Below are 23,124 nucleotides of genomic sequence, written 5' to 3'. Positions count from 1 at the left end.
TGTAATAGAGTTTGTAGTAAAACTTGTTGTGCCAAAATAATCTTCCTATTATTAGAGTTTGTAGTAAAACTTACAGTTTTTTTTTTTTTTTAATTTTTGACCTATATATGTAGAAAGTGGGGGAAAAATATGTCCCCAGAGGTGGCTTGATCTTTATGTTAGAAATATATAAAAATTCAAGTTTGCAGCTTCTTAACTGAATGTAGAAGGAGGGCTGTTTGAAATCCACAATGGGCAGGACTAGCATTGAATTTTCTCTTACCTGAAATGAATATAATGCCAATATTTTTGAGCAGATAGTTATACTTTATTACAAGATATCACTTTCAAGCAAAACTTATCACCTTTTTCTTTTTCTTTCTTAATAGTTCTTTAAAAAAGAAAGTTATCATTTTTAGCAAATGTCGCTACTGTTTAGATAAAACTGACAACATTTTAAGCAAAACCTGTTATATAAAGTATGAGTAAAGCTTGCTTTTTCTTTATCAAGTCTCATAAATTTTCAACAAAAACCTATCAAATCTTATAATAATTGGGAACTTTTTAAGTCTTTGAAGTTTGAGTATAACACCTTTACACCTTAAAAAAGAATGAAGACAGAAGGAAAGAAACTGCTTTACTATATATTATCCTTATTAATTTCAAGTAAACAAAATCGAGCATGAGAAATAAAGCAACTTTTTATTACTGGGAGATAAGTTTTATTTATTTCCTTTTATTTCCCTAGGCATGTCAAGTAAACAAAACTATTATGGATTGGGTGAATATACAGCTATCGTACATAGGATAATCAATATAGATTAGAACTGATTTTCTTTTCATTTTTATGAAACTCGTGGTTGATTGCATTATTCACGAAAAAATATTTTTCTTGGGCCATCAATTAGGGTAGTTGCAATGCCAACAGCCTCTTTCAACTGTCTACCACGTCAACCATATCAATGGTTAAAAAAACAAAACTATATTAATGCTACCATTAGTTGGTTTTGCCGATTGGAATAGCAAGAAATTGATAAAAATCTACTGTTTCTAATCTTTCTAGGATTGTCTTTACATACTTGCAAGTGTCTTTAGATCAAAAGCAAAATTGAAAATTTTTATAAAAACAAAAAAAGGGCAAGAACACCAAAAACTGAACTCAAACACCACTAATTTTCATTGTTCTTATTTCCTTTCCATGAATAATCATGATTTACGTGGGATATAGCCGAGCCAATACTTTGGCTTGTATTCATAGCTTCTAGTCCGTTTGACCAAAAAAAAAAAAATAAAAAAATCATAGCTTCTAGTCTGAATACAAAAGTGGCAACCCTATAATAGCAAGACTAATTTTTTTCCAAAGCATGCAATTTAGCAAAAATCCCAACAAGTGGAGCAGTATTGTAAGTGCAAGGTTCAGACTGTCTGAAATTTCCCCTGTGATCACTGAACTGATCATCCTTATCTGGTCCACCAGCAAGAGCTCCAACAAGAACATTAGGGTTCGGATCTTGTCGTCGAAACCAGTTCTGAAACCCTTCCTTGCAACCAATATATCCCTTGTTTCTGTCATAACCTTCAATGGATGCACCTCTATGATGCACTCTTCTTGGGAAGGTGGAACCATAGCCAACTAAGTAGCTCATGGAAATTGGATTTGAGCCCAGAATGTAATCAACCTGGAATTTCGAGGACGCGTAAATTTGATCTGCAGTCACTGGAATTCCATTGCAGTTTAGGTTTTGGTTCGTGGCCTTGAGATGATCAGAGTAGACCATTAGAAGAAATGCTGCAGTTGAAACATATTGCATGGGGTTCCATTTTCTTGTGTAGAGAAGGCCACCTGGGGTACGAGGCACATTTGAGGCATTTTCGTTCTTGTTCAGGTTGGCACAAATGTAGTAGTCTGCTTTTGATCGGTATTCTTGGAGAATATGGTTCTGCTCTTCATTTTTGTCCTCTGGCAACTGCATGAAAGAAAAGGAAACATGTTGATTAATATTTAGTACTCATCATATTCTTCTAAGTATTGGCACTCATTCCTTTTATTTTTTATTTTAAAGTTTTTTTGAGGCAAAATATCTTTTCAATTTGGGTTCCCATATTAAGTTGCTTAGTTCTCCATTTATGTATTCACTTTCTCTCTTTTTTTTTTTTTTCTTTTTGGGACAAGAGGAAACAAATATGCTTTTATGGAAGATTTGTAAAATTGAATTTACAAATATGCTTTCTATGAAAACCCTATTAATTAGCAATTTTGTAAATACATTGTCCCTTCTAGAACACTTGCTATATATCTTTTTATTTCCCTTTTTTTGTAAGCTACACCCTAGAAAGTACTGCAATAAAGGAAAAATTAAAAGCAAAATATTATTAATTACAGGAAAAGAAAATAAAGAGAATTAAGGCAATCCCACCTATACACTTGCTATCCTGTCAATATGGTTTTGATGAGGATTCAAGAAACGATATATATATCACACAGAGAAGGTTGGGAAACTTTCAAGGAAAGTACTTAGTATTCTGGTATATTTGTGAAGAGTTAATTTGGTAACCTTTTGATATTAGTTAATTGATTGGCCTTGAAATAACTGTAGAAATCCACATGAACTACAGCTAAAACATGCATAAAGCAAAATTTGTGCTGGCAAATTAAACCTTAATTACCATTGCAGCAAGGATTTGAACACCAGCATACTTGATATCCCAGCTGAATTCTTTGATGGCCCAAGTTGTTCCACCAAAAGATTCAGCATTTTCTAAGGCATAATTCAGATAGTCAACATTTTCAGTGGCTTTGTACAGCCACAAAGCTGCCCAAAGCAATTCATCTTTGTATCCACTAGCAGATGGATAATACTTCTTCACCACCTCAACGCTATCATCATATTTCCCTCTAAACTTGTCACCAAACTCAAACAACTGCACCCAAAAAATAAAAAAATATTGTTCTGAATGATCATGATTTACATCAATTTGTTCCTTTTTATTCAATTTGGCAAATCTATTAAAGCATAGCAAATTTAAAAAATTAAAAAAAAAAGGTTATTTAAACGCCTGGCTTGATTCTTAATTATGAAAGATTACGATTACTATACATTCTGAGGATCTGAATATTTCAAATTCTTTTAATTGGTAACAAGATAATCCAAAAAAGAAAAGTAATTTTTCACATTTCGGTAACTGAATAAATATTTTCATTGATGCAAATTTCATATTCTTGTAGCTGGTACAAAGTTCTATCACATTTTCATTGATGCAAATTTCACATTTATGTTGTCTTTATTACTAAGTACACATTCTCACTAACAAGTGATTTAAGTAAGTTACCTGTTGTGCACGCTCCAAAAGAATGTGGGAATAATGTGGATTAACTTTCCTAAACAAAATTGATGCTGCTGCCATGGCTGCTGCAGTTTCTCCGGCAGCCTCTGAACCCGGATTTTTCTCGTCGATTTTGTAAGCACGTCGGGAGTTTCTCATGTCCTCCGGCCGTTGCCAACACTGGTGATCATTTTTCCCATCGCCAACCTAAGCATCACTCAGAAATATTAATTTTTGCACTTAAACAGAGGGTGGTGGAGAGGTATTAACTTATTAAACACTAATTCTTGGAACGAAACTTGTACAAATTTTTAATTTTCTCAGGCATACAAAACTGAATTTCTTCACATTTGAGCAATCAATTTCTGCTAAATGGCAAAGGAATATTGGAAATTATCATTAAACAGAAAGCGAAGGAGAAGCAAAATATTTACTTGAACCCATAAGACGTGAGGCTCTGAGTGTGCTTTGATTAAATAATCAGTTCCCCACTTGATTGCCTGAAGAGCATGGCTATATTCGCCTCCAGCAGCAACGACTTGTTCTTGGTATTGCAGGACACTCCAAGACAACATTGTTATGGTAAAAGCCATTGGAAGGCCAAACTTGACATTGTCACCAGCATCATAGTATCCTCCTACCAAGTCCACCTATTAAACCACAAAACTATGATATAGGCTATAGTCCAAAATCAAAAACAAAACAAAACAAAAAGTTTTTCGTAATGGCATTTCAATCCAATTTTTGAGGGTGAAAGAAAATTAGATATGCTCATACGTAATCAATTGTGACAAGCTACAAGAGAAAGAGAGAGAGAGAGAGAGTTTCACTTATTTATCTTAACCATCATGCACTTCCTTGTGAGATTTATAAGTTTAAAAGACTTAAAAATCCCTCATCATTTGTTATGAGAAAATTAGAAGGCCAAAAAATTTTTTTTTTTTTTAGTACTTTGCTCTGACAATAATTTTGAGGAATTTGTCGTGAGTAAATGATGTTGTGTGAGAACCACGCCGTTATGAAAATTGAATAATAGGGTGAAGCACCAGAAGGTGGAACACCCTCTGCAAATTCATGGCAAAAATCTAGTGTTCCAGAAAGTGATTAACGGGGGAAAAAAAGAAGGATGGGAGGAAGAACTAGTTATTTCTCTGATTAAACTGTAATGAAAACATTAATGTACTAACCCCTTCTTGAAATCCATCTGAAAGACCAGAATGGTGTCTCCAAGTAACTCTTTGGTTATATGGCAATTGACCAGAACGTTGTGCTTCATAGTAGAGGATGCTCTTGGAAAGAGCCTCACCATAGTTGAAACATTGAGAGAGAGGTAGGAATGCTAAGATGGGCACTAGAACAGCCCATTGTTGAGGAAATATGGGGTGCCTAAGACCTGTGCCCATTCTGTTCTCCTCCGTTCGTTTTCTCCCTATGCCTCCATTGCTCTAGTTATACTAGTGAATTGCGCACGCTATTCTAGTGCGTGAAAATTTGAGTTGGATATTCCAAAATGTGTATTTTTGACATTTAAGGCACAAGAAAATTGATTTGTTTACGTTAGACATTAATTTTTCATTTGCAAATGATAGCAATAACGCTAAGGCCAGCTAAGTTTTCCACATACAACTATCTTCTTCTGGATTTAGGCATGGATACATAAATGCTAAGAACGTGGTCCTTTTTATGTGCTTTTGTATCAATCATCCCAAATTAGTTAAGCATCTTCGGATTTCCTTCTTTTCCTAAAATTTTCCCTTCATTTCCTTATTCTTTTCTCTTTTGTTCTAGTTTGGAAATGATATTGCTGATATTTATCTTATTTTCCTAATACTAATAGTTACTGTTACAATACTATTAGTCAAGCCTAACGAGTGCCCGACTGCCCGTTGGCCACTCATTCATTAAGACGTAGCTCATGTGTCAATATTTTAGAAATGTAGAGTTAAATAGGGAAAACATATAAATGCAAAGTAAGGTATAATTATTAGTGTACGTTTTCACATAGTTATTAGGTGTGTCTTAACAAATGCATATTAAGAACTTGTTAGAAAAACCAGTTGTCGATTATAAAATATTTCATTTAACATATAAACAAGCACGACACGTGAAATATGTGTCGAAGCGTCCATCATCTGAAAATAGACTTTTTTCTTGACTGATTTTTAATTAAATTAAATTAAATAGTGCAGAGTAGGATTTAGCTGTCTTGATATCTTTATTTCCTATTGCACTTAAAAAAAATTAATCCTAAAATCTCCATCGCACAAGATCTTTCTATTTGTGAAGTGGAATTTTGTTTCGAGCTAAACTTCAAAAAATCTCCACTACAAAATATGTTTCTTGGCTGATTTCTAATTAAATTAAATTAAATTAAAAAGTGTAGAGCAGGATTTAGCTGTCTAGATATCTTTATTCACCTATTGTACATAAAAAAATCGCAAAATCTCCACCACACAAGATCTTTTTATTTATGAAATGGAATTTTGTGTTGAGCTAAACTTCAAAAAAATCTCTACTGCAAAATATGTTTCGAATTTTGAAGTGAAGAGTTATAGTAAAACCTCTATAAATTAATAAGCATGAAATCATACCAATTCTATTATTTTAAAGAGGTATTAATTAATTAATTAATTAATATTTTATTAACTTATCAAGTGTATTTACAATTCAGAGAAACACTCATATAATCAACTAAAGTTTATTTTATTTTATAAAAAATATGAATTATTCTATTCATAAAAGAAGGCTAAAAGTCTAAGGAATATAAATCAATCCAAGTTCAGAGATCTCAAGTTTAGAAGAAAATGTTGCTACCGTCACTGAAATCCCTACTAATAATGGAGTTGAGGATGATACAGTATTTTTGGAGCTTGTAACGGTAGCGAAAGGAAGCACACAACGCATCAATAACTTTTCATAATTTCGTATTGCAATATAAGAGTTCAAATCTAGAACTTTTAGATGCAATAAGAAAAATTAGGGATAAGATTCACGTAGATTTAAATTTTAAGAAAAAACAAATAACAATAAATTCAAAATTTATGAAGATATGATGTGTAATTTTAGTGGATTATTAATTTATAAAATGAATGGGACTAGAGGTTATGCAAGGTTTTTAAAAAATTATTATTTTATTATCTTATCGAAATTATTAATTTACATCGTTAGCTCAAGTCGAGGCCAAAAAATTATTATTTAATAAATATTATTAATTTATAGAGATTTTATTTATTTTGAACCAAATTGAATACTGTAACCCGAAAGGTAATAGAACAGTTGGCACCAACTGCGACAAGTATAGAAGCAATTCTTTAACATCCCGTCTCTATAGCATGATAATAATTATATTATCGATGCTGTTGGGTTGATTATTAGGTAATATTGAAAAAAGTCTTAGTCCTAATAAACAATTTATAAAAATAGGAATGATACAGTGAAGTTGGGGCACAATCAAGGAGATCTTAATCTAATAGTTAAAGTTAAGAATCCAGAAATGAGTAGTCTTGACCTCTTGGATTCAAATCCCCTTTTCTTTTCTGCGTTTGTTAAACTTCATTCCTCTTATATTACAGAAATTATTTTGAATTGATTATTTATATATATAAAAAATTAGAGCTTGATCCCTGTTTTGCTTCTTGAGCTCATTACATTTAACAGAAGTAAAAAAAAAAAAACAATATTTACCTAACATTCTCTTTCTCACTGACATGCACACACATATACACATACTCTCTCTCTCACACATAGACACACACACACATACACATACTAACATTTGTGGGGTAAGCATTCTTGATTTCTAATATAATCTACTTGTTTTACACATAGACTTGCATTTTTTTTCCTTCAACACACCTTTGCATACATAAATATACTTTCATTTAGACACATTTCTCACATACACACATTTTCACATTTACACATATACTCTCTCTTTCTCTCTTTCACATACACACACATGCTCTCTATTGTCTCTCGTATACATACATTCTTTCATATATTTTTTTACATATGTACATATACGCACACATACACACATTCTCTTTCTCATAGACATGCACACACACATACACATCCTCTCTCTCTCTCTCACATACACATACAGAAGTGTTGCTTGATCCCTGTTTTGCTTCTTGAGCTCATTACATTTAACAGAAGTAAAAAAAAAAAAACAATATTTACCTAACATTCTCTTTCTCACTGACATGCACACACATATACACATACTCTCTCTCTCACACATAGACACACACACACATACACATACTAACATTTGTGGGGTAAGCATTCTTGATTTCTAATATAATCTACTTGTTTTACACATAGACTTGCATTTTTTTTCCTTCAACACACCTTTGCATACATAAATATACTTTCATTTAGACACATTTCTCACATACACACATTTTCACATTTACACATATACTCTCTCTTTCTCTCTTTCACATACACACACATGCTCTCTATTGTCTCTCGTATACATACATTCTTTCATATATTTTTTTACATATGTACATATACGCACACATACACACATTCTCTTTCTCATAGACATGCACACACACATACACATCCTCTCTCTCTCTCTCACATACACATACACATACACATACACATACAAACATTTCTGGGGTAAGTATTCTTGATTTCTAATATAATTTACTTATTTTACGCATAGACTTGCATTTTTTCTCTTCAACACACCTTTGCATACATAAACACATATATCAATTCGCTTTTCATATTGAAATTGAGTTTAATAATACTAACAAGTGACATTTAAAGTTAGATCCTCTTCACACGCACGCATGCCAAAGCCAAAAAAAAAAAGGTCAAAAAAGAAAAGAAAAAGCAAGAGCAAATGCATGCTCATCCAAAACGACAACGTTTTAGCGCTTCACTGTCCTTCAAAATGTAGCTACAATGATAAAGAAAGGCTAAGCAGCCACTGAAGAGAGTCTGTCTGTATTCCTGCCTTCGTGGGTTATGAAAGATAAGACGGAGAGAGACCAAAAACAACATAGAAATTACACACAGAACACACACTTCTGGAAATTCCGATGTTAATCTATGAATGAATGAGAAGAAAAAATGAAGACAGCAACTTTGAACCAAATAGAAGTGTTACCCCATTTTCAAAAACCCTTTTGCTATCCTTCTAAAACCCTTAAACCCCACTATTTATTTTCCAAAAATCAAGTATTTTTCACTCCAAAGTTGCAATTTTTAAAGCCCCAGATTAAACCCTTTTGCTTTAGCCCCAGAAAGCTCAGAATCAAGGCTTTCAATGCTTCTTCTTCTTCTTCTGCATCTCAGGGCTCCAGTTCAGATGAAAATGAATCAGCTGAGCAGCTTTTTGAGGTTTGTATATTGATTTTTAGTATCAAAAGTTTGTATGGCTTTCTTCTTGCGTTTTGAAATCATGGTGCTTTTCGTTTTTTTTTTTTTTTTTGAATTTTAGGTAGTAAAAGAATGAAAAGTCAGTGGCTTTTAAAGAATTATCTAGTTCCAATTGGGTAATACTAATAACATTCGGGTTATCTTTTTTTTTAGGTCCTTGTTCTTGCTTGGAAAATTCGGGAAACGTGTTAATAACGTTTTGTTATTGATTTATTTGGTCATCAAAAAAATAATAAACTCCTTTTGTACTCAAATGTTGCGGAAGCAAGAAAATAAAAGTAAAATTTGATTTTGTAGATGCCTTCTTAGTCTCCTTTTCTATAAGAGTTCAGTTGTTTATGATGTAAGTGAATTAATGGGATTTCAGAAATTGAAAGAATCGGAGAGAGAACGTGTAAATAAGCTGGAGGAGTTTGAGAGGAAGGCAAATGTTCAGTTGGAGAGGCAGCTGGTAATGGCTTCTGATTGGAGCAGGGCATTGCTGACAATGCGGGGAAAGGTGAAGGGAACTGAATGGGATCCTGTGAATTCTCATAGGATAGACTATAGTGAGTTCCAGAGGCTTCTGAATTCAAACAATGTACAGTTTATGGAGTACTCAAACTATGGACAGACGGTTTCAGGTACTACAGATTCTTCTTATTTGGTTATATGCTGGGTTAGTGCTGAATAATTTTTTGTATAGTCATGTTAGTGTATACTGTTAGCTTGATCCTCGGTGGAATGGAAAAGGATCATTTGCTCTTGATTTGGGGTTTGGCTGACAAAATTGGTTTTAACATACTTCATGAAGTTCTCAAATTTATAGTGGAATTCTGAAAGTTAATTGCCGAAATAAGTTGTCTGCCTAAATGAGCAGAGAAGGGTGAAGTTTTAAACTTAATGTTTGATAAATTTGACTTCAGATACCTCTATTATAGGTGCTGGTGAGTGATGCTTGTCTGTTGAAAGTTCAGACATATGGTGATGAAAGGAAAACTCAATGTCGGGTTTACTGTCAAAAAGTGGAAGCCTCTACGTCATGTAACCGGTTTTAGTAACCTTTTCTACAAGTTCTTGACATTTTGACTTTTAAGCATAGGGTGTTTGTGCGAGTAAATGTACATTGTTTCATCATTTCTTAAGATCTGAGTGAATATACATTTGTGCATGTGTATGTGTTGGTGTGTGGATGTGTGGTTCTGTATGACATTAATGGAGCACAAACTAAGTAAATGAGGCCTAGCGTGCACAGATAAATGAATTCATTTTCAATACATGGATATGTTGAATTTTTATGTGCATAAAGCTTCTAATATTTCCTTATTCTGTCATGTTGGCATGTGTCTGTTCTCCCAGATGTGCATACATACATAGGTCACTATGGTTCTTCCCAGTTCACCTTTTAATCCATCTTGGATCTAAAAGAGGCAGGTTTTTGGTTGGATGTGACCTGTTGTGTCAATGAAATTGTGCTGCATGGAAATGAATACCTCAAAGAAGGAATACAGGTTCTCCATGCATGATTGTGATTTGTGAGAAATGGGCATAAATATGTTAATGAAACTACATTTAAAAGCATGTTAATGTCATGCAGATGTGCATATGACATTATCTGCATGTTTGAGTGTATGCATATATATGTAGAGAGAGTCAGGGGTTTATATTAGGAATCTCTTAAAGAGCATTTTTAGCAAAGGGATGCTAAATCAGGTTTTATTGTGAAACTCCGAAAACAATCTGTCTTATCAGCAGAAAGCTGTAAAAGAGCATTGTTTACATAGATATGGTACATCATTCCTTCTTTGAATAGATTCAGCGAAGTTTATATCCCGTTAAATTATTCAGAAGATAAATAATTCATGAATGTAGTCGTGCTCGGTTTGCAATTTACATGCATAACTTTAATCTAGTAAGAAACAACAGATTACAGTCTTGTTTATTTGATTATTCTGGGTGGACTGTTGTTTTTGTAGCAGTGCATTGCAAAATTCAATACATCTGCTTTACATTCCAAAACTGTTTAAATAATCAATACATGTAACATAACTTTGGCTTGGTTTGATTACCTGTTTGAAGTAGAAAACATTTCTTCTGATACTGAACCAAGATGATATAGGCTAGCACAATTTGATAGAATCTGCCAGGTAGAACAAAGAAGGAAGAAAGAAAGGAGTAGGTAGAGTTTTGAAGAAAGACAAATCTATGCAACTGCTCAAAGTTGTTATGTTTGAATAATTTATTGTTTGGGTGGTATATAGCTCACCTTCATAAGTGAAAATTAAATAAATACTCATATAATTATTTAGAATTGTGAATAGAAGCCATCTAGATCGGTTTCACCAATTGTTGCTGCTTAAAAGCTATCCCCACCTGAAAAAAAAAAAAATTTATGAAGAGCTTGAACTTACTGATATAGGCTATGTGGATAATGTTACAGATATTCATTGAAATCTAGTAAATCTGTTGTGAGGGCTGGAAATGAGACTGAGTTTCAAACATTGACATGGGAGAGGAATTCCATCCAATTTTGTACCTATTTCTTAATTTCTCATTGATGACTAGAAGTACTGGTGATATTAGAACCCACAGAATTCCTAGAGTTTTGCTTGTCTTTATTATGCAATTGAGTGATATTGCTCGTTTTGTGGTATTCAAAAAGGTTGGATCTGCATCCAAATGTTGCAACATGTCTGATTTTTATACCTTTGGTTTCCACATGAACCAGTTGATTGGTTATGTCACCGATTACCTAGAATCGATTTTGGAAAATATTAGCAAGTTAAATCAAGTTCCCTATGTTTCCTCCTTATCTGTTTTTGGTATCAAAATTTTCTGGGATCATATACAATTAATTTACCTGTTGTCCTATGTCATTTTTGGTATTGTGTAGGGTTGGATCTTCATCTTACAATTGCAACCTATCTAATTTTAAACTTTGTGGTTTTCATTTGAAATATTCAATTGATGCTGGCCTTTCTTTCTTTATTTCATCAATCAACCAGATTCATCTTTAGAAATCATAGGTTAAATTAAGTTCCTCTGTTGTCTCCTTATTTTCTGAATCTCATTATATTTCTTTCTCTTGCCTTTTATATTTAGTGATTTTACCATACTACAAAGATGGCAAAAGGGAAGGTTCTGCAGGGAATATGAACAACATTGTTTTCCGGCGCCATGTGGTCAATCGTATGCCTATTGATTGTTGGAATGATGTTTGGCAGAAGTTACATCAACAACTTATAAATGTTGATGTGTACAATGTTAATACAGTTCCAGCAGAAGTTTATTCAACTGTTGCAACCGCAGTTGTGTGGTCTATGCGCCTTGCTTTTGCAATTGTATTATATCTCTGGATTGATAACATGATGAGACCTATTTATGCAAAACTCATACCATGTGATCTCGGAGAGCCCCCAAAGAAGAAAAGACAGCCACTGAAACAGCGTGCCCTTGGATCATTGGGCAAGAGTAGGTAGGTGGGTAGCTTTTATTTGTCAGTTGATAGAACTTATTATGTCCATGCAGTCTATTTTCATGTACTTTGTAATGTATTCTTTGATAATCCAAGTATGCCTTGTCCATTCTTCACAAGAAGCTTGGATATGCGGTCTCTCTCTTTTTTTGTTACTATACAATCATCCATGTTAATTGTCATGATTTAATGCTTTGGGTAATATATATATATATATAATTTTTATGTGGATCTGTGTATTGAGTTCAAGTTGCTTGAGTATCTTGTTGCTGCAATTAATTTTACATATAGTGACAATCCATGCCGTTTGGTTTAGAGTTTCTTAAGGAACAGTCCTTCCTTCGGAATAATTCTTAAATAGTGAAATTCATTTCTTCTATTCTATTATCAAGAGAAGTTTGTGTCACCTTTCCATTGCAGTTCTTACACATAATTTTTTTAGTTTCCTAGGGATGGGAAGTGTTTTCATGAAGTGTTTGATTCTCATACCTGACGTAGTTGTATATTGCTTGCTTCCTTTGTGCTAGTGTTCCCAATTCTATAAAGCCCAAATGTCTGTGCCTGGGTCCTACTCTCAGTTTTCATTATGGTTGCTTATTCATAATGAGCATGCAGCATCTATGGCTAGGCAATCATTTTCAAGGACAAGTTTCCTTTGTTTTTATCCTACCCTCCTGCTAAACTATATCAAAAGAGGTAGGGAAACATATGAGCTGTTGTACTTGTTCTCAATGTTGGAAATGATGTTATGATCTCATTGGATACTTAGTTTTGCGATGATGTAGTAGATCTAACCTTTTGACCTGGCTTTGTACTAGGGCTAAATTTATATCAGCAGAGGAAAAAACTGGTATTACATTTGATGATTTTGCTGGGCAAGAATACATTAAGAGAGAGCTACAAGAGATTGTAAGCATTTTAAAGAATGAAGAAGAATTCCAAGATAAAGGCATCTATTGTCCAAAAGGTGTACTTCTCCATGGCCCCCCTGGAACTGGGAAAACTCTTCTTGCAAAAGCTATAGCTGGTGAAGCAGGTCTTCCATTTTTTGCAGCTAATGGGACTGACTTTGTGGAGGTAAACGATGTTCTATTTCTCTTGTGCTCTAAAATCTTCTTTCGCCAACTATAGGTAAAACAATTCAAGGAAGTTTGGACAAGAAATTGCAATTTGATATGTAAGCTGTAGTAATTTTGACAGGGTATTAATGTGGAAATGATATCGACAATATGAGGTGGATATTCTTTTGATATTACCCTTGAAAGTTCTATATCTATTAATTCTCATATCAACGGAATAAACTATATAATCTGATACATGGTACAGATGGTAATTTAATGATTTCCTCCACTTTGGTTTCTTACATGCATTTTAAATGTGTGTCAAACTTTTGATGTGATAAATGTGCTTCTGAATATTGAGCGTTATATTGCCGATAATAAAACTTTTGAGGAGTCAGAATCTTGTGCTAGAGTATGGAGATTTGTGACTAAATTCCACATTAAGGGTGGTATTTAAAAGCATAATATGAGGATGAGACATGGTTCTTCTTGTGTTATTTTTGCATGTTTAGAGTTGAATGTCCTTGTTAATAAGCAACCACTCAATTCTGTGTTTTAATCAAGTGAGGATTAGCTCAAGTAATTTCAACTTCTTATGCATGTAGCCATTATGAACAAGAGCTTGAGACACTAGGATACTTTTAAGTTAAGATCATCTGCTTTCCAGATGTTTGTAGGAGTGGCTGCATCTCGTGTGAAGGACCTTTTCGCTAGTGCGAGGTCATTTGCCCCATCAATCATCTTTATTGATGAAATCGATGCAATTGGCAGCAAACGTGGTGGCCCTGATATTGGTGGGGTAAGTTATTTTGGAGTTAACAAGGCATATATGCTTTTAGCATAAGCAACTCAGTTTCTGGAAATGTTAAATTTCCATTTTTCTTCTGCTTGTGGCTCTTATTGAATACTGCATTATTCATCTATTGGGTGTTGAACTTTATGAACTACTACTACTGCAAATTTGCTATTTTTGAGGTACTTATGTTGGAGGGTGATTATTGACTACTTAATCATATTCTGAAGCGCTTCTTCTGAGGTACCCTCTTATTGATGCAATTACATTGAGGACACGTGCTGTTTAAGTTTTTGTCAAATAGTAGAAAATTTTCCCTATTCTCCAACAGCAAGATGCTCCCCTGGAGCAGATAGTCACAGGAATTGAGCTATCATAGATAGGAACATTTAGCATAGAGATTTGTATTATCTTCCAGCATAAGCCATATTTCTGATTTTCCTTCCTTTTAAGTGTATGCATATCCAAGGGCATAAAAAGTTGATTTGTTGACGAGTCAAATGTAAATTATACTCAAACTTTTCGGGATTGGAGCTTTCTATGAATAGTAAAGAAAGAGAGTAAATAAACTCTTAAACCTACTAAAATGCCCATTTATCGGGCTGCCCAAAACTGGTACAAAGCAAAGCATTTATGCTGCCCGAATTGTGACTGCCATCAAGTCAATAGGGTGGACCCCATACATTTATTTAAAGGTACCATCTCACTTGTTGTTGTGTGCTGCACACACAAAGCCAGTTGGTGCATACTGGTGACGCACTGCTTTAATGCATGCATAGTTTTTGATAAATTTTGTTGGACCCACACATATAATTGTAGTAGCTTTGATGATAAAAATGGAAGGAGGAGAAAATTTCACTTGCTATTTTTGGTAGCATGACATAATTTTGGGACAGATCAAAAAGGAAAGTATGATACTTTCAGTGGGACGAAGGGAGTAGCTGCTATACCTATTTTTTTAACTTAATAAAACGATTTACAGCATTAGCCTATGCTGGCCCTCTTATTGCTAGAACTGTTGCAAACTATATCTGTCATCTATTACTAAGTAGTTCTTTTCTTTTAGTACAATCATTATGGCTTTCACTCATTCTGCTACTCAACAAATCATAGTCATCCTTCCTGGCATTGGGACCTTATCTGGTGATTTTCCTATGAAACTAATAAATAATTTGAAATTGGAACTAGTTTCCAAAATTGTTGCCAGACTGAAAAGTTGATAGTGATTTTTTTACAAAATAAGTGAAGCAACATTTTCCATCATATCAATATGCGAACATCCAAAAATGCTCTTGGTGTCCCATATGCTTAAGGTTCACATTATAGGCTTCATACCTTACCACCCCTCACTGATCTCAGATGCAACCAAAAAGCACTGAAGGAAAACCTAATTCAGTCATGATCTCTGAAGAACTCTGGTGGCTCATAATTTATTTATTATTTTAATCTGTGCATATCTTTGCATTTACACATTACTCTGTTGACTGTTTCTTCTTTCCTTTTTTCCTTCCTTTTTAATTGTCTGATGACTTTTGACCTTGATTTCTGTGCTACATGATGAAAAAAGTTGGAATTCCGTGAAACATTAAGTAATAAGGAACTCAACAAAATCCTTGCAGATGAAAACTTTGAAAACCAAGTCCTTGAATTGGGGTAAACTTCTGTCATCTATTACAATGGTTTTAATTTAAATTTGATTTTACTTTGACTATCAGTTACCCGTAATTAAAATACGATTGAACTGGTGTGCTATACTATTTTTTAGCTGCAGTTTTAAGAGGTAAGTTGTCATTCTTATGAAGTGAGTGATGCATTATATGGTTGAATTGAGTATTATTTTGTGGATTTACTTTCACTTATAAAAGCTTAACCATTGGAGTATTTATTTGAATGGGGAGTGAAAAATAAGTGCATCAACTAACAATCTGATTACCATCAAATTGTGGTAGAGGAACATGTTTGGATTTGGTTATATGATTGCTTTTATATTCTCAAAATTGTTTTCCTGAGTTTTCCAAGAGCTGATAAGAGAGGATGGAAGCTGATAAGAGTACATGATTGATGTGATCTCAAACATTATTTGCTATACCAGGGTGGTGCAGAGAGGGAACAAGGATTGCTTCAGATACTTACTGAAATGGATGGTTTTAAAGTGTCAACATCACAGGTTTGCTTATATCTGGTTTGGATGCCTGTGTTCTAAACAAATAATCAAAGTCTCTATGTAGTTTAAAGATTTAGAGGTTACTTCTTTAAGATGTGGAAGTTTCAAGCTGATTTCAAGAATAGATGCTTAATGTGTTAGTCAAATTTGGATGTCTCAGGTGCTAGTTATTGGTGCAACAAATAGACTAGATATCTTGGATCCTGCTCTCTTGAGGAAAGGCCGTTTTGACAAGATTATAAGAGTTGGCTTGCCATCAAAAGATGGTAGGTTGGCCATATTAAAGGTATGCTTCCGTAATGCTTTTTATTCTTCACGTTCTGAAGCTCCTGCTGAATATTTTCATAGACGGTTCAAAGAAGAGAATCGATCTTTGTTTTGTAATATTGTCATCAAATATGATGCAGGTGCATGCGCGAAACAAGTATTTTCGTTCTGAAGAGGAGAAAGAAACTCTGTTGAAGGAAATAGCTGAGCTCACTGACGATTTTACTGGGGCGGAACTGCAAAATATACTGTATGCTTTGCCTATACTCTATATTTCGGTCTTGTTTATAATAAGGTACTTGACTCTGATTCACTGGACAGGAATGAAGCTGGGATTTTGACTACTAGAAAGGACATGGACTATATAGGGCGTGATGAACTTCTGGAGGCATTGAAAAGAGTAAGTTTCAATGTTATAAGATGCTGGAGAACTGTTTTATATATATCATAGATATATTGGCACAAAATTACATAATGTTGCCAATGTATTGCAGCAAAAGGGCACATTTGAAACTGGCCAAGAAGATAGCACAGAAGTTCCTAAGGAATTGAAACTAAGATTGGCATATCGAGAAGCTGCTGTTGCTGTTCTTGCTTGCTCCTTCCCAGATCCTTATCGGCCTTTCACCGAGGTTTTTTAGTATATGTTTATAAGTTGTCATTCTTCTTGCAGAGCTGGGATGATAAACTTAAACTATTTGTTTGATATTTGTAGACAGATATAAATTCTATCCGTAGTCGACCGAATATGCACTATGTGGAAACCCCAGGCAGGGTTTTTAAAAGAAAAGGAGATTACGTGAACTCCATAGTGCGTGCATGTGCTCGTGAGTGACAAAGTTTCTTTCTTTAATGCCTATGTCTTCTTTTTGTGTAGTTATATATCTATGTTTCTTATGCCACAAGTCAATGGATATTCAGATGATTGTAGTTTTGCTGCAATTGGGCTCTCCACTGATGTCTTTGTGATTTAAGCAGTAGCAAAATCATCTATGTCTCTTAGGACCGTAGCACATCCTATGCTTTTGGCTTGCGGTTCGGTCCTGTTAATTTTCTTCTTCTGTCTAAGGTGTAGGAAGTCACATGGGTAATTGTCTTGGCACTGTTCTTGTTTTGTCTATAGGACTATAATAGGATTTAGTCTCTCTGTGTCTCACTGCAATTCTTTTTAGTGGTGCTTCTGTATGGATATAATTCTTTTGTAGAACCAATCATGTTAAAGTTGAATGATAGCAAACCCCAACATTTCATCCTCCCCCTCCTCAAAAAAAAAAAAAAAAGAAATAAAATAAATTGAGCAGGTTTTATCTTGATGATTACTTTTTGCGATGGGTATCTGTGCCCTTCTTTACATCCCTTTGTTTTAGTTTACTTGTTTTTTACTCAATATGTCTGTTAGCCCTCCTTAAGGGGTTCTATTTAAGTTGCTTGTGACATACCACCGGACTATAGGACTAGAGTATTTGATGAGCATAAAGGTAAAACTCTATAATAGAAAAGTCGTAAAGCTTTAATGGACTTTCTTGCTGATTCTGATGTTGATACAGTGTTCATGAATCTCCATAAGGTTTCTTTAGTCCTCAAATTGGTGAGGCAGACAGAAAAATAGCATGTGATTTGCTAATGGCATACTTTTGCAGCTAGAGTTATTGAGGAAGAGATGTTTGGAGTAGACAATCTTTGTTGGATTTCTGCCAAGTCAACTGTAGAAGCTTCGAGGCTTTCAGAATTTCTGATTCTGCAGACTGGAATGACTGCTTTGGGAAGGCTTACTACAGATACCAGAATGATCTTGTGCCTAATGTAAAGCATATGAATAGTGTCTCATAAATTTTGATTACCAATTATTCCACTCATGTTATTATTTGCATTAGATATAGATACTTTGTGGTATTAAGTATGCCAAGCTTCATTTCCAGCTTGCTGCCAAACTTGAAGCACTTAGAGAAGAGTACATGCGCTTTGCGTAGAGTCATGACTCATCTGTGCTAAGAGAAAACCATTTTGCTGTTGAAAGTATAACAGTTTGTATTAATCTTTCATGTCAAGTCTTCTTCTCAGATTACACTTCTTTAGATGTGAAGATTGTAACTGCTACCAACGGTTGTAGCCGCTCACTGCTGTTCCACTTCAACCTTCTGTCTTGAGCAGATATTTTACTTGAGAAAGGAGAGATAAAAGCTGATGAAATATGGAGAATATACAAAAGCTCTCCACGCATACCTCAGGTAATTTGTCAAATTTGAATGTTTACGGCTTCCTTCTTTTATCGTCTTCTATTACTCTTAAAGATTTTGTCTGAGAATTGGTTTTGCATGATCCTTTTTCTGGGTATTAGGTAATATATTAGCACTGTTTGTGGCAATAGATTTAGAAAACATTGATGAAGTGAGAAACTGAATGCTGTTGGTGTCATTTATAAGCCAACTAGTACTCATTCGACCACAATCTTTTAGGTTTCAAAGTGATAAGGTAGTCCTCACTGATCTGACTTTTGGTGTGGAGATAATTGGGTTGAGTTGGCCCAACCGTTACCACAGCTAGTTACTGAGCTGCTGGCTATTTTGCTCGTTTCACTTCTTACATGTAGTTGGATCCTGGCAAATTCTTTCCAGTTATTTGCAGATGCAATGCATATCTGATTGTCAAATTGGCCTTTTTCTTTAGATCATGAATGCAGGATTAGGGAAGGATTTGAATGCAGGGCTTTTTTATAGACGTGTTTGGCTGGCAGGCAATTTTAAATTAATGCAAAAATGATGATGGTTTCAATCCCAAATATGTCCCCCCGGGTGGGGGGGGGGGTGTTATCTGAGATCATCTTAGTTTGAAACCACGACTTTTTCTGGTTGCAGACAGCAGAAACATTTAAATTAATAGGAACCTTTATTTGCAATCTAAAAACATGTCGAATTTACTGAAGTGCACAGGCATAGTGAATAGGATGACTGTCACTGTGAATAACCTCATTTATCACCATATGCAGTAAATATCCAAGCCAAGAACACTGGTAAGGATATCATGATTGCTGAAGTACATAATACGGTTTGCTGTCTTCCGTCTTTTTAGTTAACAATCATGATGAAATGATTTAAATGTTGGGCACTGTTAACAGGTATTTTGGGAGGAAAACATCTAGTCACAGTATTATGAGTGACTAACTAGTATTTATAGGAGTACAAATCTAACCAACTATTTATAAGAATACCCTTACTAATTTATTATCTACAAGAATACTGATATTCTTCTAACACTCCACCTCAAGTTTGGAGCATATATATCATAAGCACCTAACTTGTTACTAATGTATTTCACCCTAGAACCCCCTAGACTTTTGGTAAATAAATCAGCCAATTGATCTACAGACGGTACATGAGATGTCTTGATGACTCCGTCAAGCAATTTCTCTCGAATGAAGTGACAATCAATTTCAATATGTTTTGTCCTTTCATGAAACACTAGATTAGACGCAATATGGACAGCAGCCTGATTATCGCACATTAAATTCATAGACTGTTTATGCTCAAATCCAATTTTCAAGTAACATACTCTTCAACCAAACCAACTCACACACAGTGTGAGCCATAGCGCGGTATTCAGATTTTGCACTTGATCTGGAGACAACTGTTTGCTTCTTACTTTTCCACGACACTAAATTACCACCAACAAACACACAATATCCTGTGGTCGATTCGATCTGAGCAGAATCAGCCCAATCTGCATCACTATATCTTTCAATATCAGTGTGTCCATGATTTTGATACAGCAACCCTTTTCCAGGAGTACTCTTAAGATACCTGAGAATCCGTATAACAGCATCCCAATGACTAGTACGAGGGGTATCAAGAAATTGACTCGCAACACACTGCAAATGAAATGTCAGGTCTCGTTACAGTGAGATAATTTAATTTACCCACAAGTCTTCGATATTGCCTAGGATCATCAAGTAATGCACCTTGATCTCCTACTAATTTCAACATTGGGATCCATAGGAGTATCCACAGGTCGGCAACCTAACATCTCAACTTCATTCAACATATCGAGTACATATTTCCTTTGACATAAATAAATCCTATATTTAGACCGAACTACCTCAATACCCAGAAAATACTGTAGATGACCTAAATCCTTTGTCTGAAAGTTTGCCTGCAGATTGGATTTAAGTTTCTGGATCCCCCACAACATCATCACCTGTAATCACAATATCATCCACATAAACAACTAATAAAATTTTACCAGCATTAGAATGCCGATAAAATACAGAGTGATCTACTTCACATCTTGTCAGACCGAACTCATGACAACACTACTAAACTGGCCAAACCAAGCCCTCGGAAAACTGTTTCAATCCATATAAGGATTTTTTCAAACGACAAACCAACCGCGGATTTTTCCCCTGAACAACAAATCCAGGAGGTTGTTCCACATATATCTCTTCTTCCAAATCTCCATGCAGAAATGCATTTTTCACATCCAACTGATGCAATGGCCAATTATAAGTTGCTGCCAAAGAGATAAGAAGACGAACAGAGGTTATCTTTGCAACAGGAGAAAATGTTTCGAAGTAGTCGATTCCATACACCTGAGCAAATCCTTTAGCTACTAGACGAGCCTTCAATCTATCAATAAAACCATTAGGTTGTACTTTTATAGTGTACACCCATTTACAACCAACAACCGGCTTACCAGAAGGAAGAGGAACAAGATTTCAAGTACCATTTTTCTCCAAAGCAAGCATCTCTTCTTGCATAGCTAATCTCCAACCAGGATCATTGAAAGCATGGGTAATAGACTTAGGAATGGATACAGAATCAAGGGAAGCAACAAAAGAAAAATATGACAGAGAGAGACGAGAATAAGAGACAAAATTAGAAATAGGATGAGAAGTACAATGTCTCTTACCTTTACGTAAAGCAATAGAAAAATCTGACTCACAGGAGGGCGTCATACCTAGATTTGAAGATTGAGAGTTAATTGGTGAAGTGCGTAGCATATCAAGAGCTTTCTCAACCATGGAACGACGAGAATAAACTTGAAGATTAGGACGAGATAATCGAGTTGTGGAATCTGGTGAACTAGATAACTCAGGTAATAAAGATGAAGGGACTGGCAAAACAAGAGAAGGAAAAGGGGAACACTGGTCTAACTCATAAAACATACCTTGCTTCATAAAATAAGGAGTGAATTCAAAGAAAGTAACATCAGCACAAGTGAAAAAACGATTTAAAACTTGACTGTAACATCTATACCCCTTTTGTGCTCGTGCGTATACTAAGAAAATACACTTAATGGCACGAAAATCTAATTTATCTACCTTTGGAGCAAGCTGATGAACAAAACACACACACCTAAAAATACGAGGAGGTAATTTAAATATAGGGTCATGAGGAAAAGAATGGAGTGAGGTAATTGGCCTCCAAGAATATTGGAGGGCATGCGATTAATTAAATAACATGCAGTTAAAACTGCATCACTCCAAAATTGTTTGGGCACATTCACAAAATTGTTTGGGCACATTCATGTGCTACAAAAGTGTCCGAGCAACTTCGATTAAATGTCCAATTTTTCTTTCAGCAACTCTATTCTGTTGTGGAGTGTGAGGACAAGAGGACTGATGAAGAATACCGGACTTAGTCATAAAGGTATCAAAAGGAGTGGAAAAATATTTTTTCGCATTATCACTGCGAAGTATACGTACAGGCACACCAAATTGATTCTTTATTTCTGTAACAAATGCATAAAAAATGGAATATAGTTCTGAACGATTCTTCATTAAATAAAGCCATTTAACTCTGGAAAAATCATCAACAAAGATTACAAAATATTTAAAACCTAATTTTGAAGTGACTCGACTAGGACCCCAAACATCAGAATGAACTAACAAAAAGGGTTCCGAAACCCGTTTATTGACTCTAGGGGCAAAAGAAACACGATGATGCTTTCCTAATTGACAAGACTCGCATTCTAATGAAGACAACTGACTCAAGGTAGGAACCAACTTCTTCAAATTTTGTAGAGACGGATGACCCAAACGACAGTGAATTTCAAGAGGAAAAACAATAGCAGGGCACGCAATCGGACCATTAGAGTTGAGAAAATAAAGACCATTATGCTCATGTCCTCCACCAATCGTCCTCTTTGTCTTCAAATCCTGAATTGACAACAAAATTAGGAGAAAAAGTAACTGAACACTGTAAAAATTTAGCAAGCTTACTAACGGACATTAGATTAAAAGGCAAATTGGGTACGTAAAGAACAGAAGGCAGCGGAAGAGATGAGTTAATTTCTACAGTGCCTAGTCCTTTAACTTTAGTTGTAGATTCATCAGCTAAAGTAACATGAGGGAAGGAAGTAGACTTTTGAAAATTAGAAAAATTTCTAGAGGTACCTGACATATGATCAGTAGCTCCGGAATCAATGATCCATGAGTCAAAATTAGATGATGTGGAGAGACAAGCCATAGCATTATCTTTTTGTGCTAAAGAAGTAGAAGAAGAGAGCGTGATTTGCAATTTGGTACTGCAGAAATTTGACATAATCTTCCTCAGATATGGTAAAAGTCTTCTGGGACCCTTGTGCTGAAAAACTTGATTCAGCTTGGTCAGTGGTAACCGTATTAACAAACCGAGGTGGTTTTCCATTTAAATCCCAACAAGTATCACGAGTGTGATTCTTTAAACCA

At 34.8% G+C, this 23,124-nt stretch overlaps 2 protein-coding genes across 2 annotated transcripts; one reads left to right on the top strand and one right to left on the bottom strand.

Moving 5' to 3' along the window:
- Window positions 1-1,325: 1,325 nt before the first annotated feature.
- Window positions 1,326-4,706, bottom strand: LOC113776950 (endoglucanase 11-like). Its single transcript, XM_027322003.1, has 5 exons — window positions 4,491-4,706; window positions 3,738-3,953; window positions 3,310-3,510; window positions 2,647-2,901; window positions 1,326-1,946 (listed from the first exon to the last, which is right to left on the bottom strand). The coding sequence occupies exons 1-5, from the start codon at window positions 4,704-4,706 to the stop codon at window positions 1,326-1,328; spliced, it is 1,509 nt and encodes a 502-aa protein (XP_027177804.1).
- A 3,559-nt stretch (window positions 4,707-8,265) lies between these two features.
- LOC113778407 (probable inactive ATP-dependent zinc metalloprotease FTSHI 4, chloroplastic) lies at window positions 8,266-18,670 on the top strand. Its single transcript, XM_027323813.1, has 14 exons — window positions 8,266-8,664; window positions 9,071-9,326; window positions 11,785-12,157; window positions 12,976-13,234; window positions 13,886-14,017; window positions 16,104-16,178; window positions 16,336-16,461; window positions 16,583-16,692; window positions 16,764-16,842; window positions 16,937-17,074; window positions 17,158-17,269; window positions 18,083-18,245; window positions 18,362-18,467; window positions 18,594-18,670. The coding sequence occupies exons 1-13, from the start codon at window positions 8,395-8,397 to the stop codon at window positions 18,432-18,434; spliced, it is 2,166 nt and encodes a 721-aa protein (XP_027179614.1). The 5' UTR covers window positions 8,266-8,394; the 3' UTR covers window positions 18,435-18,467; window positions 18,594-18,670.
- Window positions 18,671-23,124: the final 4,454 nt, after the last annotated feature.

This window comes from Coffea eugenioides, chromosome 7 (genome assembly GCF_003713205.1).
Source record: "Coffea eugenioides isolate CCC68of chromosome 7, Ceug_1.0, whole genome shotgun sequence".
Taxonomy (NCBI): Eukaryota; Viridiplantae; Streptophyta; class Magnoliopsida; order Gentianales; family Rubiaceae; genus Coffea; species Coffea eugenioides.
This window is presented reverse-complemented; position numbering and strand designations above follow the sequence as displayed.

Bases quoted from the DNA above. Each gene is read 5' to 3' on its own strand.
- LOC113776950 (XM_027322003.1), bottom strand. From the start codon at position 4,706: ATGGGCACAGGTCTTAGGCACCCCATATTTCCTCAACAATGGGCTGTT. The intron at 3,954-4,490 runs GTTAGTACATTA...GTGGTTTAATAG, and splicing joins CAGATGGATTTCAAGAAGGG to GTGGACTTGGTAGGAGGATA. The intron at 3,511-3,737 runs GTAAATATTTTG...AGTGATGCTTAG, and splicing joins CTCACGTCTTATGGGTTCAA to GTTGGCGATGGGAAAAATGA.
- LOC113778407 (XM_027323813.1), top strand. From the start codon at position 8,395: ATGAAGACAGCAACTTTGAACCAAATAGAAGTGTTACCCCATTTTCAA. The intron at 14,018-16,103 runs GTAAGTTATTTT...TTGCTATACCAG, and splicing joins GTGGCCCTGATATTGGTGGG to GGTGGTGCAGAGAGGGAACA. The intron at 18,246-18,361 runs GTAAAGCATATG...CTTCATTTCCAG, and splicing joins AGAATGATCTTGTGCCTAAT to CTTGCTGCCAAACTTGAAGC.